General features: G+C 35.8%; 1 protein-coding gene across 1 annotated transcript; it reads left to right on the top strand.

Moving 5' to 3' along the window:
- Positions 1-21,341: 21,341 nt before the first annotated feature.
- Positions 21,342-23,756, top strand: LOC139888990 (uncharacterized). The gene is made up of 6 exons (XM_071871966.1): positions 21,342-21,597; positions 21,808-22,381; positions 22,513-22,655; positions 22,869-22,967; positions 23,121-23,415; positions 23,693-23,756. Exons 1-6 carry the CDS (start codon positions 21,342-21,344, stop codon positions 23,754-23,756), a joined length of 1,431 nt encoding a protein of 476 aa, XP_071728067.1.
- Positions 23,757-27,328: the final 3,572 nt, after the last annotated feature.

The following is a 27,328-nucleotide window of genomic DNA, read 5'->3' as shown; positions in this document are numbered from 1 at the left end:
ATAAAGCATAAACGACACAGGGATTTAACGTGTTTATATCCCAACTCCAAACACGGAGAAGGGTTTACTTCACGGGCGCAAACCAGAGATCTTTTTCTATACTTTTCATGCACACTTTACAGGTTACAATAGGTATATTTATAGTGCTAATCAAAATTAGGAAACAAATCGAATAACTTGCTGGCTACGCACACTGTCGAGTTTCGCGACACTTTGTCGCGTTCCGCAACAAACTGCATCAGGACGTGACAAAGTGGTTCAGAACGTGACAGCTTCTGACACCCACTTCTGCCATATTTGTCCCGTTTCAGTGCACTTTATCACTTTCCAGTCTTGTCGCGTTTTGCGACAAACATCACCGTTTGGCGACAAACATTACCCGAACACGATAAACATCACCCGAACACGATAACTCAGCTCATTCGTTTTGATCTTCTTTGTACCCAACAATTCTCCCACTCAAAGGAGAACAAAACCCAACCTTAACCTGTATTCGATCAACACTTCGACTCTTGAACGTACCCGTCTATACCGCCAAGAAAGCTTCTTGGGACACGCACATTCTAACCAACAAGTTAGCAGCTTTCGATAAAGAGCACTTCAACTACACTTGTCAAAATGTAATCAACTTCACCTTTTACTTGTGTTAAACACCCACAACAACTCTAGATCACCCGATTATGGAACTCCATTTGAACACCGCCGAATAAACACCCGGAACACGCCGCACTTCCACGCCATGGGAAGGAAGACTTTCGACACTCAAATAGCTGAGTAATAATCCGATCTCCGTTGCTAGCTTGGGTCATCTATCGATTTCTGCGCCACTATTAAAGTGTGCGAGACTTCAATCACAGGATTTTAAACAGGAGACAAAACCACCTCAACTCATCACTCTAGACACGCCCAATCCTGTCACCGACATATCAATGATCACCCTCATACAGAATTTCCGTCTATCACTGATTTTCCTTCCCAGCAATCAGAAAATCTGACAAACGCCCTTGTAGACTATTCATCCAGGCTCCAGTGAGAACGCATTCACAACATCGAAATCTACACTTTCAACTTTCCGCTTTCACGCTGGTACACTGATCCTCATAGATATGAATTTCACGAACCCATCTTCTCAATCTCAAGCACGCTCCCACTGTACGAGTAAGAAAAATAAACCGCTGCTACCCGAGAAGAATCTGTTTCGTACCACCCGATCAGTTGCAAGCCATTTGAGAGTAAAATAAGTACCCGAGTATCTAGTCGGAATTGACGTACTAACCCTGTGAAAATCAGAGAAACATATCGCACAACCATCTCTACAACTCCCACTAGTCGTCCAACTCCCACTTACCCGATACTTCCGTCAGTTCCCAAACTCACTCCGAGTTCCCGACACTCTCAACAATATCTTGAAAGCTTCAAGTTCTAGGACTTACAAGATTATCCACTCCATCAATCACCTAAGAACTCCTAATTGGTAACCCCGAAGAAAAAAGCTCGTTTGTTGAACCAAACATCACCCAAAACCCTGAGCACTGGTCGAACACGTTCTATCCGACACCCTTCGTCAACCAATCTCCTTAGTGAGAGAAGCTCTAACCCTCCCGCATATTCCACACACTTTGGAATATCTAACCAAAACATTTGGTCGTCCCGTTTCAAAACCGCAAGCATAAAACTTCCCCGATAACTTCCACTGTCGATAATAACCCGGATGTACCCATCGTTACCCAACCATGCCCAAACCTGAGAGAATCACTCTCGTGAGCTTCTGTAACAAACCAACATCCCATAATATCCAGCACGTATCGCCCAAAGTTTTCCGAGACAAAACCATCTCGCACTCGCGTCATCAAAACCCGAAAAGTTCACCCTGAAAACTGCCCAGATTCGAAAAAATCGTATCTCAAAATTCAACGGTCTGATCGGCCTCAAAATTTTACAGCGATTGGATCTATATGTCCTTTAAATACAGTAAAATTTTCAAGGTGATCCAACAGTTAACGAACCCGCTATGAATTTTCTTCTGTAGCTGCGCATGAACATTCGAATTTTGCTCCATCATTCCTTCGTACGGGATAACGCGGAACAAGAACCCGATCCGTCACCCGGATCTTTCAGAAAAAAATCTCTACGTGTATCTTCTGTAACCAAACCCTATCGAACTGACCCCTTAGACTCCGTAACCCTTCGCGAATAAATCACCATCACGATGTAACCAGCGTCCCGTTTAGATCATAACCTGCCAGAATCAGACCAACCCTGGTGTGATCAACTTCATGGGTACTGATCATATACATGACATTGTATATGTATATTTTATTTACTAAAGGCCAAAGGCAGAATTACGCAAACTCTAAAGCTAAGCTATGCAATATTCGCTGAAAATAAAGTACAGCAGTTATGTTTTCGCGTTAATAAGGAACTGCGATTTAATCCGCTGAGTTTCCGCGGACGGTTAGGTGATTCACAGACCGCGGATATCTCGAATACTATAAATAGGGAGCTTGGCCTCTCATTTAGAGGTTGTGGATTCTCTGCCCTTTGCCCAAGCCTTTGTGAAATTCACTTGTGACTTTGCCCAAGGAATTTTCACATTGATTTAAGGTGAATTATGCTAATTGACAATCAAGACCGGGTCGGGGTGGTTGATCACTTGATAGTAAAAGTGAAAGACGATCATCGGGGCCCAAAATAATTATCAAACACTCCATCTTCCATCATAATCTCATTGCACTCAATCCGTAATTAAGTAACATCATTAATTATGGATTGATCATTTGGCGCCATCCGTGGAACACGTTTTATGAATTAAACTGAAAATTATTTGTTTTGCGCTATCAAACGATTAATTCTTTAGTTTAATTTCAATCGTGTTTTTGTTGTGATGATTTGCAGGCGAATACATTTAAAATCAGCGGTAAGTTGCTCGATTGCTTAGAATAATGAGTAATATCGGGAATAATGGCGATGTAGTGGTTGCTGTGCGAGCAAATGCCCAAAAAAGAGGAAAAAAGCGAAAGTCAGCTAAAATGTATCATAATTGGCAATTTGCGCCAATTAGTTTCACGAAAACGCAGAGCGATGATTTTTCTGAAATGCCGATAGTAGTATCGTGCAAAATCGCAGAAGCTGAAATTACAGTCATGAAAATTCATGTTGATAATGGCAGCAGTGTTGATATTATCTACGAACAATGCTTTATTCAGCTGCCGGAGGGTATTAAAGCAAACCTATAAGCAACCGCGATTTCGCAAACTGGTTTTGCAGGGGTGTCTTCGTTGCCTATGGGCATTTTGCCATTAGGAATCGAGCTAGCCGTTGTAAATGACAACTGATGTTTGCAGCGGGGTATACGAAATAGCTTATATTTTTACAGAAAATACTATTAAATACGATACAATTTTACACAAGATATTTATTTATTTATAGAATGGATATACTTAAACCTTGCTACAACACTTATAGGCAGTGTACCTAATCGTACAGTAGTGTAGTTTTTAGTAAGTCCGGTTCGTTCCACGGGGAATCTTTTTAAACAAAGCTTAACGCTATATTAGTTTACTTTTATAAAAATACAAATATATATATATATAAGTAATATTATTATTATAAAGGGGGGTTTTACCGTTTAATGACCGGTTTGTCAATTTTAAAACTTTAGTCGCAGTTAAAACCAAATAAATACAAGACTTTAAATTAAAGCATAAAGTAAATAACGATAATGAAATTGCGAATAATAAAAGTGCGATAAAATAAACTTGCGATAATTAAAAAGTATGATAATTAAAAGTGCAATTAAATACAATAACAATAAAAATGCGATAATTAGAAGTGCAATTAAATATAAAATAAAGGAAATTAAATATGAAATAAAAGAATTATGCTTATTTAAACTTCCGTAATCATGATGTTTGACGTGTTGATTTTAGTTTTATGCCCATGGGTTAATTGTCCTTTGTCCTGGATTATTTAATATGTCCGTCTGGTTTTTGTCCATAACAGTCCATCAGTCATAAATATAAAGTGCGAGTGTCCTCGTCAAATTATTCTTATACCCGAAGTTAAATATTCCAACTAATTGGGGACTTAAACTGTAACAAGATTTTAATACTTTGTTTAATAATTACACCAGGATGTCGACTGAGTGTAACCCAAGGTTTTAATATTTTGTTATCAATTATACCAAGTGTCTTTGTACATAATTTCACCCCTGTTTTAATTATTCTAGTGGCTATTAATCCATTCTCGTGTCCGGTTAAATGAACGATTATTCGTACATATAAATACCCCGCCCATCGTGTCCGATTGAGTGTATATGGTAATTTATAGGGACGCCCAATTGTAAATCTTTATATTAACATTAACAAACTATCATTTTGTTAAACAAATATAAAGCCCATTAATAGCTCATAGTCTAATTTCCACAAGTGTCGTTCTTTTGTCCAAACCCCAATTATGATACAAAGCCCAATTACCCAATTTTAATAATTAGCCCAACATCATGATTACTTCGTTTTAAATAAGCATAATAATAACTTAGCTACGAGACATTAATGTAAAAAGGTTGAACATAACTTACAATGATTAAAAATAGCGTAGCGTTACACGGACAGAATTTCGACTTACACCCTTACAACATTTGCTAACATACCCTTATTATTAGAATTATAATTAAAATTAAAATATAAATTATAAATATATATATATATATATATATATATATATTTTACGTATGAATGAGGAGAAGAAAAAGATAGATTTTTTATGATCAGAATGCGCGAGCTTTATAGGGAGTTTCTGAAATTGGGGTTCCGCGACTCGCGGCCATTTTGGCCTTCAAACTCCGCGAGTCGCGGAGTTTACTTTTACAGCTCACACAAGCTTGGCTCTTTGTTTACCGACGGTTTTAAATATAAATATAATATATTAAATAATTATAAGAATTATTTAAATATTATATTATATTTATGTGCATAGTTGACTTGTAATTTTTAGTCCGTTGCGTCGAGCGTTGAGAGTTGACTCTGGTCCCGGTTCCGGATTTTCGAACGTCCTTGCGTACAATTTAATATCTTGTACTTTGCGTTTTGAATCTTGTACTCTTGTAATTTCGAGACGTTTCTTGTCAATAATTGGAACCTTTTTTTATTGTCTTTTGTACTTTTGAGCTTTTTGGTCGTTTGCGTCTTCAATTCGTCGAATCTGTCTTTTGTCTTCACCTTTTATTATTTAAACGAATCTCACTTGTAAATAGAACAATTGCAACTAAAAGTTTGTCTTTCTTGAGGAATAATGCTATGAAATATATGTTCGTTTTTAGCATTATCAAATATTCCCACACTTAAGCGTTGCTTGTCCTCAAGCAATATCGTCTTGAAATACTATAATCACTTCTTTATTCTTCACACTTTGTACATCAGTGATTTTCTATACGGCGGTATAAACAATGGTAGTAACGATATGGTTTACAGTCCCACATGACTATAAAAATTTAGATTCATTAAGGAAATTGGATCTTTATGAAAACATTTGATCTTTTGAAAATTAAATCTAGTTTTTACCCTAGAAAAGTTTTTCGGAATAACCCTTTACCGGTGTTTGCAAAATATTTTTGTGGGTTTGGTGGGTTTCAGATTTGAAAATTTTAGCTCAAAACTTGCGGTTTTGTGTCACCCACTTGCTAACCTTGTATTTGAAAAGCAACACGTCCAGTTTACTTGTCCCGTATATTACCTTTCGGTAAACTACCGTCCGGTTGTAAAGGAAAGCGTTGAACAAGCAACTGTTAAGGCAATATCCCCTGACATGCTTTTAATTATGGTCTATAACGTGTCGGACGCAATTACTATCCTTGGTAGGAGCAATAGTAAAGCTAACCCTTATAATTTTTTGGTATGGCACAAGGTCCTGTCTTTGACCACTATGCAACCACCGTTCTTACGGTTGACACCCGATTTGGTTCAGGTGACCTAATGAATTCCAGGTGAATTCCTAGGATTTTACGTTCAATGGTAATGAACGCATTGAAAATAGGGTTTTCAGAAAACAAATCGGTTTGTAATTTTTGATCAAAATATTTTCTCGTTCAAGCTCGAGTTTAGATATCATTGAATTCCATGAGTTTGTAATTCTCAATCTTTAAGGTCAATCTCAAGGATTGAGTAATATCAGTCTTAAAAGCTGATTTTTAATCTTTAAGGAGATTATCCTTTCTGGGGATCTGATTCATTAGTCTTATCCAGCTAATTTGCATGGTGCCCCCCATTGTACAAGATAAATTCTTCTCATGGTTAGGATAAATCTGACCACTTGGCGACCCTGTTTAATGCTGAGGTCCGTGGATTTCCTGCTGATTTTAGTGAAGACTTTTCTGGATTTTTCGTCAACCTACAGCTGGTCTGGACGACAACTTCATGACCTAAATCAAGAAGCGCGTGTCTTTTTCGGAAGACTTTACTTCCTTTTAATGATGGATTTGATTCATCGTGTAGATCCATCTTTCTTTTCTTTCATCGGGTAAAACAGTTTAGTTTAGTCCAAAGCAAAAGTATTTTCAGTTATTTGTTACAGATATATGTGACATATGTTTAAGATAACTTGGTAAATTTTCCCACACTTGGCTTTTATTTTCCTTTTTATCGTCCTCTATTCCATTTTAAATGAATTTTAACATTTTGGTTTGTTTCTCAATTTATGTCCTTTCCGAGGTTACAATAATTTCGGTGTTAAAACCTAGTTTTATCGTTCATAAATATGTATAAACATGATTTTGAGTTCATTTAATTGAAAATTTTGAAAAATTTTACTAGAATTGGGTAGTCAGTATATAAGACTAGGGCTGTTCTTTATTATCAGAGAGCACTAGATTCTAATACAACTACTGCTTTACTAGTATTTTTAATGGTAACCAAGTGTTTAAGATAAAAATTTTAAAATCCGAAAGAATTTAACCCCTTTCCACACTTAAGATCTTGCAATGCCCTCATTTGCAAGAAATCAGTAACAATTTAAATTATTGAGGGTGATTTGTGTGAAAATGATTAAATTTTTACCAAAGTTTCTAAATATATTGGCGTTTGTTTGCTGAATGATAAATGGTGCACATCATTTGTTCATTCCGTCTTGTTGTTATTTCACATATATTTTGCATCTTGTCGTCAAAATTAGTTGCTTTTGCTGAACTTAATGCCAGTCTTTGAAAATGCGTTGTTTTACCCTGTTGTGTACATAAGATAAACTGCAAATATATATACATATTTTTGAAGTTTGGTATATTACCCCACATTCAAAAATTATTAAAATCTAAGAATAAATGTTAGACAATTATAAAAACTATTACAATATTAACAAAAGTATTAAACGTATCAATCATTACAAATTACAAAATAAAAAAAAATATAATAAGTAAACTAGGAATGATATTGATACCAATAGGGGTTCCAGGCATAACCATAGGTGCTATAGAATGTTTCGGCAGGGTTATACATAGGATACGGTGGCTGCATCTCTATAGACCAGGGAGGGAAGATGAATTTCGGTGTAGGAATATAGTTTCTACCTATATGTTGGCAATGAGCTATGATTTGGTTCTGATGAACTTGCCAATCTTCAAATGCTCTCTGTCTAGCATTTTCGTACTCCTGAGAAGCTATAAACCTTTGCATTTCTTGCATCTCATTCCCCCCTCCTACATTACCTTGCTGTTGGTTTCTCTCAACCTGTGGATGTCTACCATGGTATGGTACTGCGGCGTTATTTCGCCTCTTCAAAACTTTCGCACTATGGTATACATTTAAACCTATAGTATCGCGGGGTTCTGGTTCTTCCACTAATAATCCCCCCCGACTTATATCCACACCGAGATATTCACCAATCAAAGTAATAAAAATACCACCTCCTATTATGCTATGCGGTCTCATCCCCCGAACCATAGCTGATAAATAATAACCCACACAATACGGTATACTTACAGCGCTTTGTGGGTCTCGAATACACATATGGTAAAACAAATCCTGTTCATTTACCTTTTCCTTGTTCTTACCCCTTTGTGTAATCGAATTAGCTAAAAACCTATGAATCACTCTTAATTCGGCTCTATCTATATCCAAATAAGAGTAATTTCCCCCTTTGAAACGGTGATGGCTTGTCATTTGACTCCACACACCGTGTGTATCAAAATTTTCATCTATCTTTCTACCGTTTAGTATCAACCCTCTACAATCGGCAGATGCTAACTCCTCAGGCGTATATATACGTAAAGCCTGAGCCATGTCCAGTAAAGACATGTGGCGCATCGAACCGCCTAACAAAAATCTAATAAAAGATCGATCGGTTAAACTAGTTACCCGATCATTCAACTCTATACTACACAATAATTCTTCACACCATACTTTATATACAGGTCTACGCATGGTGAATAAACGTACCCAGTCATTAAAAGTAGAATTACCATACCTCTGTACAAGTAATTCCCTAATTGGCCCGGCCAATTCTACAGCTTCTAAGGGTCCCCATTCTATGACCCTTGGTACCTCAACAATCTTAGAATGAAGAGTATGCAAACCCCTTTGATATTTTGGATAATCTATCCAAAGTCTGTCAAATCTCAGGTTCGGGTGCAACTCTTCCAAGTACATATCAGAAAATGTCATGACTGGATGCGGTATATCCTGCTTGTAGTAGTTATCCACCTCCTGTTGTTCCGCATTCTCAGCAGGAGCATTGCGAGCTTGGGATGAAGATTCACCCCTTTCAGTCTGCAAAACACATCAAACACAATTTTTGTGCATCCAAATATGCATTAGTGTCGGCAAAATCATCAATCAAAATAATTACAATGACATGATCAATTTATATCAAACTTAAGCTCATTTTCACATTTTTATCAAATCTACACTTTTTCAAATAAGCATATACCAAAATGTTTGCCAAGTTCATAAGCATTCAATTCAAATAACATGTCAAAATAATCATTACTAGTAATTAAACAAGTTTCAAATGGCATTATCTCTCAAAAATCAAGTTCATGAATTTTAGACTTGAAAAAGTCCACTTTAATCCTCAAAATCATGTTTAGGCTCAAAGTTTGGATCATTTAACTACCTAAACATGTTACACTACTTAATTTAGCAACAATTCATGACAAAAATCGGTCATAACCTGTTTATATCAAAAAGCCCCAAATTTGCTCGAGAACACAAACCCTAGATTACTCAAAATTTGAAGTTTAAGGCTTCTAATCATGTTAAACAGCATCAATCTAGGTTATACAAGCATAATACATAAACAATTTAAGCCTAATTACACTAAAAAGCATCAAAATCAAATTGGGGAAAAAATTGCACAAGAACACTAATTTCGGATTAAATGGTGTTTAGGTGTAGAAATTTACCGTTTTTCTTGAGTAATTCCTTGATAGCATCCTTCTCAACATGATTTTAGTAAAAGATTTGGTGATTAACGGTTAAAAATTGTGATTTTGGGGGTTTTTTCTCGGGTTTTTTCGTGCAGTTTTTCGCAGTATGTTTTTGTTTTGGGTTGGGACTGATCTGTTATGCGTTTATATTTTTTTTTCTGTATTTTGGTCCCTCCGCGACTCGCGGAGATATCCCCTTCAAACTCCGCGAGTCGCGGAGTTTGGTATTTTTTTTTTATAATCCTTAACTTATTAAAACAATTAATTAATTAATTTTAAAATTTTGTTTCCTTTGTTATTTAGGACGAGGTCGTTTCGGATCGATGTCCTAGTCCGTCCTTCGACAAAATTTTAAAATTTGTCTTTTTGTAGCGATTGTTTTAAAAGCTAAGATTTTTGGGTTTTTTTAATGTTTTTGGCATACTTTAATTCAATAAGATTAAAAATAATGATAATAAAAGTTCTCGTCCCTCCCTCGGGTAAAGCAATTTCGGTTCAAAGACCTAGTCTTCAACTTACGACGAATTTTAAAAATCATATTTTTAACTTAATGAGATAAAGTAAATTTTTGTTTTTAAATTCACACAATTTAAATATAAAATTCAAAATTAATATTAAAAATTCACACCAAACTTAAAATTTGAAATGCATAAAATTAAAATTTCATATTTTAAAAATTAAAAATTCACACCAAACTTAATTTAAAAATTTATAAATTCATACCAAACTTATATTAATTTTTCAAATATTTACAATTTTAAATATATTGTTTTTACAAAGTTTACAATATTAATTTAAGATTTAAATATTAATTTTAAAAACATGGTAAAAATAAAATTAAAAATCTTTTTGGCTTTTTATCCCACTATAATCAATCAAATATTATCAAAAATATGCGCCCCTCTTTTCGGTAAAGTAATTTCGGTTCCAAGACCTAATTTAACTCATGACGAATTTTTGAAATATTTTGGGTTGATTGATTAAAGATATTTATACCTTAAGAATAAACGTTAAATTTCGCAGTGATATAATAAATTTTTGAATGATATCAATAATTTCGGTCGCCAAACCTAATTTTATTCAATACCAATTTAATACTTTTTAGCGAACAAATTAGCGTTTATTATCAAAAGGTTAAAAATAAAAATAAAAATAAAAACTGTACAGACATACCTGTGAAATAGATTTCTTAGTTATATGATCTATCCCATTCATAAGATAGTCGGTTTAATTGGTTTTCCATAGCTACATAGGCGTAACCTCGAGCATTCAGTGTCTTTTCTTCTAAACATATGAACGGTCCGTCTCTGCATAAAGTAACAAATTCGGTATTTGAATAGGTTTGATTATTTGAACATTTACTTCCATGTGACCATTTTCCGCATTTGTGACATCTTTCTAGGTGTCGTGCTCTTCTTTTCGCTGCGGATTTTGATTTTCCTTTACCAAATTGTAACTTATTATCTTTGCATCTGGATTCTTTTCTAACTCCGTCCATTCTTTCTCTGATTACTGATACTATTTCACTCGGTAGTATGTCATTATTACGTTTAGTGATCAAAGCGTGTAGCATTAGACCATGGTTTAGTTCACAGGCAGTCTTCATTTTGTAAAAACCTAAAAAAATAAAAATTCAGAATGGGGGGAGAAGACTAGTTCTTTAGGGTCTGCTAGGGAAAGACCATTCGGGTTCCATTTTCGAGAACTACACGAAAACAGATAATCTAACTCTAACAGAAATACATATTATCCTTTAAAGATTTGATTCTCCCCATACTTAGTTAGCTGTGGTGTAGAAATTGTGATTAACTTCGTTGTCAACTTCCATCGGACCATGTATGTAATGTTTAACTCTGTGACCATTAACTTTAAATTCAATCCCTTTTGAATTTATTAATTCTATCATTCCGTATGGAAAAACTCTTTTGACTATGAATGGTCCAGACCATCTTGATTTCAATTTTCCAGGAAATAGCTTGAATCGTGAATTGAAAAGAAGAACTCTGTCTCCTTCTTTAAATTCTTTTGAACTTCTGATTCTTTTATCATGCCATTTCTTCGTTCTTTCTTTATAGATTAACGAATTTTCGTATGCTTCATGTCTTAATTCTTCTAATTCGTTTAGTTGACTTAATCGTAGACGTCCAGCTTCATGTAAATCAAGATTACATGTTTTCAAAGCCCAAAATGCTTTGTGTTCAATTTCTACTGGAAGATGACATGCTTTTCCATAAACAAGTCTAAAAGGTGTGGTTCCAATTGGAGTTTTGTAGGCTGTTCTAAAAGCCCAGAGTGCATCCTCCAATTTAATGGACCATTCCTTCGGATTTGATCCTACGGTTTTCTCTAGAATACGTTTTAAAGCTCGGTTGGTATTTTCAACTTGTCCACTTGTTTGTGGATGATATGCGGTGGAGATTTTATGAGTTACTCCATATCTTTTAAGAACTTTCTCAAGTTGATTATTACAGAAATGAGTACCCCGATCACTTATTAAAGCTTTCGGTGTTCCAAACCTTGCAAAAAGACGTTTTAAAAAGTTGACTACAACTCGTGCATCGTTAGTTGGGAGAGCTTGTGCTTCCGCCCATTTAGATACATAATCAATGGCTACGAGTATATATAGATTATTATGAGATTTTGGAAATGGACCCATAAAGTCAATACCCCAAATGTCAAATACTTCACATACTTGTATGACATTTTGTGGCATTTCATCACGTTGACTTATTTTTCCGGCCCTTTGACAAGCATCACAGGATTTGCAAAGAAGGTGTGCGTCTTTGTAAATTGTAGGCCAATAGAATCCAGCATCATAAACTTTTCTTGCTGTTAGTTGAGGCCCATAATGCCCTCCTGTTGGTCCTGTGTGACAATGGTTTAAAATTTTACTAGCTTCATCTCCAAATACACATCGGCGTATTATTCCATCGGGACAACTTTTAAACAGATGTGGATCTTCCCAAAAATAGTGTTTTATATCACTGAAGAATTTCTTTCGTCTTTGGTACGATAATCCTTTTTCAAGGAATCCACAAACTAAGTAGTTTGCATAGTCTGCAAACCATGGAATTTCATTATAATCTATCTTCAATAGATATTCGTCAGGAAAGTTGTCTTGTATGGCCGATTCATTTAGAACTTCTAATTCAGGATTTTCAAGACGAGAAAGATGATCAGCGGCGAGATTTTCTGCTCCTCTTTTATCTCGGATTTCAATATCAAACTCTTGTAAGAGTAAGATCCAACGGATTAATCTTGGTTTAGTATCTTGTTTTGAAAATAGGTATCTAAGAGCAGAATGGTCGGTATAGACCACCGTTTTTGCTAGAACGAGATATGATCGAAATTTGTCAAAAGCAAAGACAATAGCAAGGAGTTCTTTTTCAGTAGTTGTATAGTTCGTTTGTGCTCCTTGTAACGTCTTACTAGCATAATATATAGGTTGAAATCGTTTTTCAATCCTTTGTCCTAAAACGGCTCCCATTGCAAAATCACTTGCATCGCACATTAGTTCAAATGGTAGATTCCAATTTGGTGTTATCATGATCGGCGCATTAGTGAGTTTCTCTTTAAGAATATTAAAAGATTTGATACACTCATCTGAAAAGATGAATGGAGCATCCTTTTCTAGGAGTTTATTCATAGGAGTGGCAATTTTAAAAAAATCTTTTATGAAACGTCGGTAAAAACCGGCATGCCCTAGAAAACTCCTAACTCCTCTAACATTGGTGGGATGTGAAAGTTTAGCAATTACATCTACTTTAGCTCTATCCACTTCAATTCCTTCTTTTGAAATTTTATGTCCAAGAACGATGCCTTCTTTAACCATGAAATGGCATTTCTCCCAATTAAGAACTAGATTTGATTGTTCGCATCTAATGAGCATTCGTTCAAGATTAACTAGACATGATTCAAATGTATCACCGAAGACTGAAAAGTCATCCATGAAAACTTCCATGCATTCTTCTATCATGTCGTGAAAAATCGCCATCATACACCTTTGAAAGGTTGCAGGGGCGTTGCAAAGTCCAAATGGCATGCGTTTGTAAGCAAAAGTACCATAAGGGCACGTGAATGTGGTTTTCTCTTGATCTTCGGGTGCTATTGGAATTTGAAAATATCTGGAAAATCCATCTAGAAAACAATTGTAACTATTTCCGACTAATCTTTCCAACATTTGATCTATGAAAGGTAAGGGAAAGTGATCTTTTCTGGTGGCGTCATTTAATTTTCTATAATCAAAACATACACGCCATCCTGTTACAGTCCTAGTAGGAATAAGCTCATTTTTCTCATTTGTAATGACAGTCATGCCACCCTTCTTAGGTACGCATTGAACTGGGCTTACCCATGGACTATCAGAAATTGGATAAATTAGACCTGCATCTAGCAGTTTAATAATCTCTTTCTTAACTACATCTTGCATATTAGGATTTAGTCTTCGTTGGCGTTGCACATATGTTTTATGACCTTCTTCCATAAGGATTTTATGTGTGCAATACGAAGGACTTATTCCTTTAATATCATGAATCTTCCATGCAATGGCTGGTTTATGTTCTTTCAACACAGAAATGAGTTGTGATTTCTCATTTTCAGTAAGAGAAGACGATATTATTACAGGTAATTCAGATTCACCATGTAAATAAGCGTATTCCAAATGGTTTGGAAGTGGCTTTAACTCTAATTTCGGAGGTTCTTCTATCGATGATTTGTATCGATATCTGTCTTCTTCTTTTAGCATTTGAATTTCTTCTGTTGTTGGTTCATATCCATTAGCTATAAGTGTAGCTAACATTTCAGCTTCATCAATTGGTTCATTACCTTCTCCTAAAGAACATTCTCCTGTTCCTTGTAATTCTGGAAATTCTTCTAATAATTCTGCATGTGCATCTATAGTTTGAATATAATAACATGTATCATCTGCAGATTGTGGTTGTTGCATTGCTCTATCAACTGAAAAGGTAACACTCTCATCCTCTATACTTAGGGTCAATTTCTTACCGAACACGTCTATAATTGCTTTAGCCGTGTTTAAGAATGGTCTTCCTAATATGAGAGGAACTTGAGAATCTTCTTCCATGTCCAGAACAACAAAATCTACTGGAAATACTAAAGTACCAACTTTAACTAGCATGTTCTCCATTATCCCTCTAGGATATTTTATTGATCTATCGGCTAGTTGTATGCTTATTCTGGTTGGTTTCAATTCTCCAAGGTCTAGTTTAGCGTATAGTGAATACGGCATTAGATTTATACTAGCACCTAAGTCTGCCAATGCTTCTATTGAACTAAGACTACCCAGAAAATATGGAATTGTGAAACTTCCTGGATCAGATAGTTTTTCTGGTATCTTATTCAACAGCACTGCTGAACAATTAGCATTCATAGTAACAGCCGAGAGTTCTTCCATTTTCTTTCTATTTGAGATTAGATCTTTCAAGAATTTAGCATATCTAGGCATTCCTGAAATCACATCAATGAAAGGAAGATTTACATTTATCTGTTTAAACATATCCAAGAATTTAGATTGCTCGGCTTCAAGTTTCTCTTTCTTCATTTTACTCGGGTAAGGAAGTGGTGGTTGGTATGGTTTAACATAAGGTTTAGCCTTAACTGTGTTATCTTCATTAACTTTTTCAACTACCGGTTCTTTTTCCTTATCTTGATCAGGTTGTGGTTCTTGTGCAGTAGGAATAGCTTCATCAGAAGTTATAGGTATTTCAGGTGGTTTAAGTGTTGTACCACTTCTTGTGGTAATAGCTTTAGCTGTTTCATTCCGGGGGTTAGCATTTGTATCACTAGGTAGACTTCCCGGTTTTCTTTCACCTATTAACCTTGCTAGGTTACTTACTTCTTGTTCCAGATTTTGAATAGAAGCTTGTTGATTTCTAAATGCTTGAGCATTTTGTTCATTGGTTTGTTTTTGAGATGTGAAAAACTGCGTTTGAGTTTCAACTAGCTTCGTCATCATATCTTCTAAATTTGGCTTTTTATCATCGGTTTGTTGTGGTGGTTTGTTTTGAAAATTAGGTCTTTGCTGATTGTAAGTATTATTGGATACTTGTTGATTGCTAGGACCTTGTTGGTTGTTGTATGGAATATTTCGGTTATAATTCTGGTTTTGATTGTAAATTGGTCTTGGCGGTTGATAATTATTCTGATAATTATTTCCAGGCCTTTGGTTTATGTATGAAATATTCTCTCTTTGTTCCATTGTTAATTCAATACTGAGACAATCTTTTGTCAAATGTGGTCCTCCACACTGCTCACAACTAATTCGTATCGAGTGAATATCTTTAGTCATCTTTTCCATTCGTCTCTCCACAGCATCTATCTTTGCGGAAATGGAATCTAAGTCATGGCTAGAATCGGCTCTAGCTGCTTTAGATGATCTAACGATATCTTTTTCTTGGTGCCACTCATGTGAGTAGGAAGCAGTTTTATCAATTATTTTGTAAGCATCAGTTTCGGTTTTCTTCATAATAGAACCACCAGCTGCTATATCTATGTCTTTCCTTGTAGTGATGTCGCATCCTTGGTAGAATATTTGTACTATTTGACAGGTAACTAAACCATGTTGCGGACATCCTCTTAACAACTTTCCATATCTTGTCCACGCCTCATATAGAGTTTCATTCGGCTTCTGTGTGAACGTAACAATTTCTGCTTGAAGTCTTACGGCTTTAGATGCAGGAAAGAATTGTTTAAGAAATTTGTCAACTAAAACATCCCATGTATGGATCGCTCCTTCAGGTAACGATTCCAACCAATCTTTGGCTTCTCCCTTTAAAGTCCAGGGAAATAACATGAGATATATCTGTTCATCCTCCACTTCTCGGATTTTAAATAGTGTGCAGATCCTATTAAAGGTACGTAGATGTTCATTTGGATCTTCCTTCGGCGCACCACTAAATTGACATTGATTAGTCACCATGTGTAGAATTTGTCCTTTGATTTCATAATCTGGAGCATTAATGTCTGGATGAGTAATTGCGTGACCTTGGCCAGTGCGTTTAGCTCTCATTCGGTCTTCCATACTTAAAGGTTCCAGATTCTCCATAATTGAATTTTTTGAATCGGAATCACTAGAGGATTCTGATTTAATGGTTCGTTCCTTAACAATCTCTGTTTGAATGATTGGTGGTTCCGGAGGAAAGTTTAGTGGTTCAGGATCTACGAATCGTTCCTGAATATTCTCCGGATTCTCAATTGTGAGGTCGGGTTCAAAAAATGGATTATCGGAAATTTGAACTGAAGTACTTGGTCGACTGGATGACGATTCTAAAGAAAGATCAACGGCAGTAATATTTGCTAAATGTCTTGATCTAGTTACAGGTGGTGAACGTACAAAAGGTGGTGAACGTCTTGCTCGGTGCATTCACTGAATATCCTATTAGTTTTTTTTAAAAGGAAAGAAAAATTATAATAAGTTATCCAATCAATAGACTTTTCTGATTTTGCCCACGTTTCGAATAGCCAAAAAATGCAGCAGAGGGGCAGGATTCGTTTGGTCTCAATATAATTGAGGACTGTTTGGCTCCAATAACCCGGTCCACGTACAAATCCAACTATTACTACGAACCAGAAAATTTTTATGTCTATCAATTTAACCACTTAAAATAAATTTTCGTAATTTTAAGAAATTTAGATAAGAAGTAGAATAAAAATCTATGTCCTAAAAACTAGAATAGCGAGAAATAAGAAAGAAAAAGAGTTCGTCGGAAAAGGAAAAATGGTTGAAAAATAAAAGGTGACGGAAAAATTAAAGAAACTTATAAAACTTAAAAGTACTTGACTAACCTAACCTTATTACTACAACTAACTTAAAATTATAATCGTAAATTGAGATTACTAATTGGAATGATAATTGATACATAGTAAAAGGTGTCTAAAAATATTAAAGCTTACAGGAAAAACTATATCCCAAATGGAAATAACTTAAAAAGAAACTAAAACTTAAAAAGGCGTCGCAAAATTCTAAAATACCTAAATCTTAGTCTAAGAAAAAGCACTTAAGGAATTCTACGGCAAAGCCTAAAAATCTAGGAGTAAAAATAACTATGGCAAAAACTAAGTTTAAAACTAAATATGAGCTAAATATACAAATATTACGCTAAAACAATTAAAAAGTGACAAAATATAAAAATATACAAAAAGTTGTAAAAAGTACAATTTTTATAAAAATATTATTTTTATATTATTTATTTAATAAAACTACTAATTTTATAATTTAATTAAACTAATTTAACAAATAAAACAAATTAAATTAATAAACTAAACTAATTAATAAATAAATAAAACCTATTTAGGGTTTTTAATTAAATAATAATAATAATAATAATTACACCGTGATTAATGCCTGATTTAGGGTTCTGTCGGTGGCGTCAGAGAAACTCCGCGAGTCACGGTAATCAATGCAGAAAACCCCGCAAGTCGCGGGGTTCAGAAATTCAGATGACAGCTTATTTAAATTCGACGCGTTTTTCTTTATTTATTTTTTTTTTATTTTCTGTTTTTAATTTTTTCTGCTTATATAAAAAAATATGTGTATAAAAACTTATATTAAAAACTTAAATAAAAATAGAATTACTTTATAATTTTAATAAATAAAATGCTTAAAACTAGATTTATATATATATATATATATTTTTATGTTTTTAAATAAAAACAAAATACTTAAATAAAACTTATATAAAAATAAAGAAACTTTATAAAACTTAAATATTTAACAAAATCTTAAAAATACATAAATTTTTTTTTTATATTAGCGTTGCGCTTCCGGCTTTTAAGAGACTCCCCGGCAGCGGCGCCAAAAATACTTGATGTTTGCAGCGGGGTATACGAAATAGCTTATATTTTTACAGAAAATACTATTAAATACGATACAATTTTACACAAGATATTTATTTATTTATAGAATGGATATACTTAAACCTTGCTACAACACTTATAGGCAGTGTACCTAATCGTACAGTAGTGTAGTTTTTAGTAAGTCCGGTTCGTTCCACGGGGAATCTTTTTAAACAAAGCTTAACGCTATATTAGTTTACTTTTATAAAAATACAAATATATATATATATAAGTAATATTATTATTATAAAGGGGGGTTTTTACCGTTTAATGACCGGTTTGTCAATTTTAAAACTTTAGTCGCAGTTAAAACCAAATAAATACAAGACTTTAAATTAAAGCATAAAGTAAATAACGATAATGAAATTGCGAATAATAAAAGTGCGATAAAATAAACTTGCGATAATTAAAAAGTACGATAATTAAAAGTGCAATTAAATACAATAACAATAAAAATGCGATAATTAGAAGTGCAATTAAATATAAAATAAAGAAAATTAAATATGAAATAAAAGAATTATGCTTATTTAAACTTCCGTAATCATGATGTTTGACGTGTTAATTTTAGTTTTATGCCCATGGGTTAATTGTCCTTTGTCCTGGATTATTTAATATGTCCGTCTGGTTTTTGTCCAAAACAGTCCATCAGTCATAAATATAAAGTGCGAGTGTCCTCGTCAAATTATTCTTATACCCGAAGTTAAATATTCCAACTAATTGGGGACTTAAACTATAACAAGATTTTAATACTTTGTTTAATAATTACACCAGGATGTCGACTGAATGTAACCCAAGGTTTTAATATTTTGTTATCAATTATACCAAGTGTCCTTGTACATAATTTCACCCCTGTTTTAATTATTCTAGTGGCTATTAATCCATTCCCGTGTCCGGTTAAATGAACGATTATTCGTACATATAAATACCCCGCCCATCGTGTCCGATTGAGTGTATATGGTAATTTATAGGGACGCCCAATTGTAAATCTTTATATTAACATTAACAAACTATCATTTAGTTAAACAAATATAAAGCCCATTAATAGCTCATAGTCTAATTTCCACAAGTGTCGTTCTTTTGTCCAAACCCCAATTATGATACAAAGCCCAATTACCCAATTTTAATAATTAGCCCAACATCATGATTAAATCGTTTTAAATAAGCATAATAATAACTTAGCTACGAGACATTAATGTAAAAAGGTTGAACATAACTTACAATGATTAAAAATAGCGTAGCGTTACACGGACAGAATTTCGACTTACACCCTTACAACATTTGCTAACATGCCCTTATTATTAGAATTATAATTAAAATTAAAATATATATTATAAATATATATATATATATATATTTTACGTATGAATGAGGAGAAGAAAAAGATAGATTTTTTACGATCAGAATGCGCGAGCTTTATAGGGAGTTTCTGAAATTGGGGTTCCGCGACTCGCGGCCATTTTGGCCTTCAAACTCCGCGAGTCGCGGAGTTTACTTTTACAGCTCACACAAGCTTGGCTCTTTGTTTACCGACGGTTTTAAATATAAATATAATATATTAAATAATTATAAGAATTATTTAAATATTATATTATATTTATGTGCATAGTTGACTTATAATTTTTAGTCCGTTGCGTCGAGCGTTGAGAGTTGACTCTGGTCCCGGTTCCGGATTTTCGAACGTCCTTGCGTACAATTTAATATCTTGTACTTTGCGTTTTGAATCTTGTACTCTTGTAATTTCGAGACGTTTCTTGTCAATAATTGGAACCTTTTTTTATTGTCTTTTGTACTTTTGAGCTTTTTGGTCGTTTGCGTCTTCAATTCGTCGAATCTGTCTTTTTCTTCACCTTTTATTATTTAAACGAATCTCACTTGTAAATAGAACAATTGCAACTAAAAGTTTGTCTTTCTTGAGGAATAATGCTATGAAATATATGTTCGTTTTTAGCATTAACAACAACGCTTTGGCGCGACAGGCGCGGTTAGATTTTTATATTATGCGAGCCTCATCTCGCTATAACTTGCTGCTGGGAAGAACCGCTATAAGTAAATTTGGAATTATCCCGTCTACAATTCATGGCATGATCAAATTTCCAACATATAAAGGGGTTGCCACAATATGTTCAATGAGCATTATGCCTATTTGTGCGGCTGTTAACGTAAAAACCACAGGGCAGGAAACTGCTGATGATGTGGATAATATGGAAATTATTAATCCCGCATATCCAGAGCAGAAAATTAAAGTGGGACGCAATATTAGTGCGGATACTAGGAAGCAAATAATCCAATTACTTGTCCAGTACACTGATGTTTTTGCTTGGAATGAAAATGATATGACTGGTGTTCCGCGTCATATTGCGGAACACAGGCTTAATGTCAATCTAGCTCTAAAACCTATAGTGCAAAAGCGAAGGGGTATGGCCCCAGATCGCGTAAAATGGTTGTGCGAAGAAGTAACAAAATTGGTGAGAGCTGGAATTTTGCGCGAAGTTCAATACCAATCGTGGATCGCGAATCCAGTGTTAGTGAAAAAACCTGATGGTTCTTGGAGAATGTGTATTGATTACAAAGATTTAAATAAAGCGTACCCCAAGGATAACTATCCGCTTCCAGAAATTGATTTAAAAGTGGAATCTTTGCATGCTTTCCCGTATAAATATTTTCTAGACGCGGCAAGAGGTTATCACCAGATTCCAATGGCTCAAGAAGACGCAGATAAAACCGCATTTCATACGGGCAAAGGCATATATTGCTATATAATGATGCCTTTTAGTTTAATTAATGTAGGTGCGACATATCAACGTTTGATTGATACCGCGTTTGACAAACAAATAGGGCGTAATCTCGAGGCTTATGTAGATAATTTAGTAATCAAAAGCACAACGCAAGAGCGAACTATTGAAGATATGCGTGAAACATTTGATACACTGCGAAAAATAAACATGAAGCTAATCCGCTAAAATGCAGTTTTGGCGAAACTGAAGGAAAGTTTTTGGGATATCTTGTTACAGAACAAGGTATTCAAGCTAATCCAAAAAAGATCGCGGCTATAGAAAATATGATCGCGCCAAAAATGGTTAAAAAGGTGCAAAGTTTGACGGGAAAACTGGCCGCGTTAACGTGTTTTTTGTCTAAAGCTGCTGAAAGGCAGTTGCCGTTTTTCAAAACTTTAAAAGGATGTTTGAAACAAAAAAGTTTTGTTTGGTCCAGCGAAGCAGAAACCGCGTTTCAAGAGATGAAAAAGTTGTTGAAAACTTTGCCTACATTAACAGCGCCAATTGATGGCGAAATTCTTTACCTTTATATGTCAGTGGCAAACGAAGCTTTCGGTTCAGTTTTGATCGCGGAAAGGAACAAAATACAAAAGCCGGTGTATTTTGTTAGTAAAGCTCTTACAGGAAGTGAAATAAACTATGCGCCGATTGAAAAGATTGTGTACGCGCTTATATTAACATCGCGAAGGTTAAGAAGATATTTTCAAGGGCATCCAGTGCATGTATTAACTAATATGCCAATCAAGCAAGTTTTAACAAAACCAGAGATATCTGGTAGGCTTTCATTGTGGGCAGTAGAATTAGGTTCTTATCAAATATCTTACCTTCCGCGTAGTGCTGTAAAAGGTCAGATTATGGCGGATTACCTCGCTGAAATGTCTGGAGAATTGGAGGTGATCAATGAGCGCCCCGCGTTGAAACCGGTACTTGGCGAAACTTGGGATTTGTTTACTGATGGTGCTTCCTACGCAGAAGGTGCGGGTGCGGGTTTGGTTTTGGCAAACCCAAGTGGTGAGGAGCATACGTATGCACTGCGTTTCAATTTTGATGTGTCAAATAATGAAGCGGAGTATGAAGCACTACTTGCTGGTTTAAATATTGCGCGAAAAATGAATATTTCTAAGTTGCGAGCATTTACAGATTCGCAGTTAGTCGCGAATCAGTTTAACGGCTCTTTCGAAGCACATGATCCCTCTATGCAGAAATACTTGCAGCTATTGAAAGAATTAGCAGCGCGGTTTGAGCATTTTGAACTTGCGCAAGTGCCAAGAAGTCAAAATAAGAAGGCGGATGCTTTGAGCAAATTGGTCGCTTTAACGTTTTCGCATTTTCAAAAAAAGTATGGGTTGAGGAATTACCAAGTAAATCAATAGATAGTGACTTAATGGTCGCATCTGTTGAAGAAGAACAGCCAAATTGGATGGAACCAATTATACAATATATCCGCAATGATACTCTGCCAAGCGACAGCCGCGAAGCTTGTTTAGTAAGAGAGCGAGCACCAATGTATATCGTTCAAAATGATATTTTATACCGCAAATCGTACTGTGGACCAATGATGCGATGTGTTGGCCCAATTGAGGCAGAAATGATTGTAGATGAAGTGCATAATGGTACTTGTGCACTGCATTCAGGCTACAAAACAATTGCAGCAAAAATTATGCGAATGGGTTACTTTTGGCCATCCCTATACCGCGATGTGGCTAAAATTGTTAAAAGATGCAAAAGTTGCCTAAGGCATGTCCCGCAGAACCGAATGCCAAGGCATGATATGATTCCTGTCAATTCGCCATGGCCATTTCACAAATGGGCTATTGATATTGTAGGGCCATTTCCTGCAGGGCCTGGCAATGTTAAATTCCTGATTGTGGCAATCGATTATTTTACCAAATGGGTTGAAGCTAAGGCGGTCCGCAATATTACTGGTATACAAGTGCGAAATTTTGTATGGGAATACATTGTTTGTAGATTTGGCATTCCGCGAGAACTGGTTAGCGATAATGGTGCACAAATAGCGAAAGATCCTTTCAAAACATGGTGCACTGATTTAAATATCATACAAAAGTTTACGTCAGTAGCGCACCCACAAGCTAATGGCTTATGCGAAGTAACCAACCGCGATATAGTAAGCGGTATTAAAAAGAGGTTATGCGAAAAGCAAACTGGTTGTGTAGATGAATTACCCAATGTGTTGTGGGCACATCGCACAACTTTTAAAAAGAGCACAGGGGAAACACCTTTTAGTTTGGTATATGGTTCTGAGGCAGTAATTCCCGCAAAAATTCTGGTACCAAAACACAGAATAGTTAACTTTGAGGAAGAAGCGAATGATGCTGCGTTGAGCGAAAACCTGAATTTCATTGAAGAGCGGAGGTTAATGGCTGCTATCAGAGAAGCGAATAATAAGCAGCAAATTGCTAAGTATTATAACAAAAGAGTGCGTGTTTTGTCTTTCGCTATAGGCGAATGGGTGCTGCGAAATAATGAAGCAAGCAGAGCAGAAAAGCTTGGCAAATTGGGTCCTAATTGGGAAGGCCCTTATCAAATTGTGGCAATTAATACTGCAGGTTCATATAAGCTCGCGGATATGGAACGGCGAACTTTACCTAATGCGTGGCATGCTGTTTTATTAAAGCGATATTATGCATAGCTTTGCGAAAACTATTGAGGATATATGTACAAAGTGCGAAATGGGATTCAAGGCATATGGCTGATATACTTATTAGGTGTTTTTATTTTTAATTTTTTGCAAGTCTTGATCACGCTTGTAGGAATTTTAAAAATAAACACTTGTAAAAGTATGCGAAAATTTTATCTGTGAAATGCGAATGATTATGAAATGTTTTACAGTTTGTTTCATAAAGTTGTAGTATTTCACAAGTGTTTTGATAGCAAAGTGATGAAATTGTCCACTTTTGCATGCAAATTATTGCGAAAGGAATTTTATATCCTAAGTATTTGATTTTGCCAATACTTAGATGCTTCGCAATGCTAATTAATTGCCTAAGGATCGTTTTGGCAGACTTAGAAGATTCATAACGTATAAATATATACGCATACAGATTGTTTTGCAAAAGTACGCATTTATTATGTGCACAATAATAAAAGTTGGAAATTGCAAAGGACAAGTTTGTGTTATGAATATTATTAATAACAGCGCTATATAAATAAAGAGTACTCGCAAATAAATATGAAAAAGTGAAATTTCATTGATAATGGCGCAGAGATAGCTGCGCGCTAATTTCTACAACATTTTATTCTAGCTTAGATAAATCAAGTTCAAAGATGTCTTTTAATGTAGCATCATCTCGTTGACTTATTGCAGTAACTTTGTCGATTGAAATATCCGCTAAGTTTGCTTGTGCAGTAGCAGCTGCATCACGCGCTTCGGCAAGTGAACAAACGCGATCTCCAATGGAGGGAGGTAGTGGATCTGGTATGGTGCAATGTGGAGCAATTTCATTCAGAAACTCTACTCTCTCGCGCAGTCGTAAAGCAGCTGCGTAAGTAGAAAACCAAACATTCACGGGACGCAAATTGAGAACCTTTTTAGAAAACTCCGGTAAGTGTTCGCGGAGTTGGGTGAACTCAAATTTCGTGGAGGCTGCGGAGGCCAGAGCATTGTCTCGCTCTGCAGAAAGCTTTGAAACCTCCTCTTGTAGTGAGGAGATTGTAGTTTGAAGGTTTTTTTGTTTGTCAGCTGCAGCAGACACTTGTAGCTTCAAATCATCTACTGCGGTTTTGGCCGCGGTAAGCTCATAGGAGAGGTCAATACAGCGTTTATTGCTGTTTTCAGCCTTAATCTTCTCGGCATTGTACTTCTGCTGTTCGGCTTCAAGAACGGTAAAAAATTGCTCTTGACGGCATAACACATCGTACGCCGAGTTGAAACACATATAAAAGTTTTGAACAAAACTGTTGTGCGCATCAAGCGCAGAGAGCTTAGAAAATTCGCGGCGAAGCTCGCCTGGAATGGCCAACTTCATCTGTTGACGCTGGTCAAGTGCAGCAGCAGCAGAGGCATAAGTATACCCCGATAGGCCATCAATCCGCACCCCATACGAGTCTGGAGGAGTGCGGAATAGCTCTGTAATCTGCTCCATGGACTGCGGGCTCGGGTAGCGTAGATTGAAAGGTGATCCTCCTATAAACCATAACAAGTATTATAGCAGTGGAATGTACAGTAAACAAGGTCATACATATGAGTAAAAGTACGCGATATACCAATTTGTTTCTCCCCTTCATAATCCGAGGAAATTGGATTATCGACCAGGGGAGTGCTTTGTTTGAGTTTTTTACTCTGCGATGATGGTGGAGTCTGAAGTGGTCGTTTAGTTGAACTCGGTTGTGACGGTGGGGACTTCGATGTCAAATCAACAACAGGAATTGGTTGTTTTTCCTGTTTGATTTGGCCGCCGGAGGATGCCGTCGATTTAGACTCCGGGCTTGTCAGCAACTTTGTAATTAAAGCCTTGGGATCTACCTTTCTATCAACTTCGTCAATCTTCATTTTTAATTAAGAAGGAGAAGCGGTGGTTAAGAATTCGTAAAGGTTACTTGCGAATTTTTGTAATTGCGAAGTATGTTAGACAAAGTGAGTGAGACCTCGGTGGTTATGAATCATGATATATATAGGGGAAATAAGGGTGGAAATTGATTGTATTAATTATCCGTTGTGATAACTCAAACGGTAATATTTGAGACAACGGATGAAAACGGTAACTAAGCTAAATCGAAAATAGCTAAATGTGAATAGCGGTTATGTTAAATGCGAAATTTTAGAGTTTATCATGATACATCTGCTTCGCAAAATGAATCATCATAAACTGGGGGGACTTGATCATATACATGGCATTGTATATGTATATTTTATTTGCTAAAGGCCAAAGGCAGAATTACGGGAACTCTAAAGCTAAGCTATGCAATATTCGCTGAAAATAAAGTACAGCAGTTATGTTTCCGCGTTAATAAGGGACTGCGGTTTAATCCGCTGAGTTTCTGTGGACGGTTAGGTGATTCACAGACCACGGATATCTCGAATACTATAAATAGGGAGCTTGGCCTCTCATTTAGAGGTTGTGGATTCTCTGCCCTTTGCCCAAGCCTTTGTGAATTTCACTTGTAACTTTGCCCAAGGAATTTTCACATTGAGTTAAGGTGAATTATGCTAATTGACAATCAAGACCAGGTCGGGGTGGTTGATCACTTGATAGTAAAAGTGAAAGACGATCATCGGGGCCCAAAATAATCATCAAACACTCCATCTTCCATCATAATCTCATTGCACTCAATCCGTAATTAAGTAACATCATTAATTATGGATTGATCAGGTACATAGACATACCCCAAGTTCACCGCGATTAACTAAGTCTCTAGATCTCGACACAAGTTGCAAGACACACAACCCTAGATCTGTCGTTTCTTCTCTTGATGATAACCGAATCACCAACAATCGTATACTTGCTTTTAATTCGCCATTGTACCAGCTCTTCAAACCTTTAGCTCTTGATACCACTTACTAGGAATTCGGTAGTGGACCCTAACAAGAACATGTGATTTACAATAATCACATAACCCACATACAACAAACGAATAAGCAATACGATAAATAAAGCATAAACGTCACATGGATTTAACGTGGTTATATCCCAACTCCAAACACGGAGAAGGGTTTACTCCACGGGCGCAAACCAGATATCTTTTTCTATACTTTTCGTGCACACTTTACAGGTTACAATAGGTATATTTATAGTGCTAATCAAAATTAGAAAACAAATCGAATAACTTGCTGGCTACGCACACTGTCGTGTTTCGTGACACTTTGTCGCGTTCTGCGACAAACTGCATCAGGACGTGATAAAGTGGTTCAGAACGTGACAACTTCTGACACCCACTCTTGCCATATTTGTCTCGTTTCAGTGCACTTTATCACTTTCCAGTCTTGTCGCGTTTTACGACAAACATCACCGTTTGGCGACAAACATTACCCGAACACGATAAACATCACCCAAACACGATAACTCAGCTCATTCGTTTTGATCTTCTTTGCACCCAGCAGTTAACAACGAGGACCTAACCAACTTACCTTCTACTTTAGAAGGGCCAAGAATCGACTAAAGAAACCCGTCATAAGCGAATCACCAATAACCGAAACATCATCTTTATCACGAAGAGAAAAAGAGCCATGGCACCCCGGTCCAAACTCCACGTCCCACTTCTTCAAAACTCCCACAACACCCTTATTTTTCTTTAATATCGCTCTCATAAAAGGTGCACTATTTTTCTG

The sequence above is a fragment of the Rutidosis leptorrhynchoides genome, chromosome 2, assembly GCF_046630445.1.
Source record: "Rutidosis leptorrhynchoides isolate AG116_Rl617_1_P2 chromosome 2, CSIRO_AGI_Rlap_v1, whole genome shotgun sequence".
Taxonomy (NCBI): domain Eukaryota; kingdom Viridiplantae; phylum Streptophyta; class Magnoliopsida; order Asterales; family Asteraceae; genus Rutidosis; species Rutidosis leptorrhynchoides.
The sequence above is the reverse complement of the archived record's forward strand: the minus strand, read 5'-3'. Positions and strand labels throughout refer to the sequence as shown.

What these genes read in the sequence shown, in the direction of transcription:
- LOC139888990 (XM_071871966.1), top strand. Translation starts at nt 21,342, where the DNA reads ATGGTTAAAAAGGTGCAAAGTTTGACGGGAAAACTGGCCGCGTTAACG. An exon ending in AGTGGCAAACGAAGCTTTCG is followed by an intron (nt 21,598 to 21,807) that starts GTTCAGTTTTGA and finishes TAACAAAACCAG; the next exon opens with AGATATCTGGTAGGCTTTCA. An exon ending in TTTTCGCATTTTCAAAAAAA is followed by an intron (nt 22,382 to 22,512) that starts GTATGGGTTGAG and finishes GCCAAGCGACAG; the next exon opens with CCGCGAAGCTTGTTTAGTAA.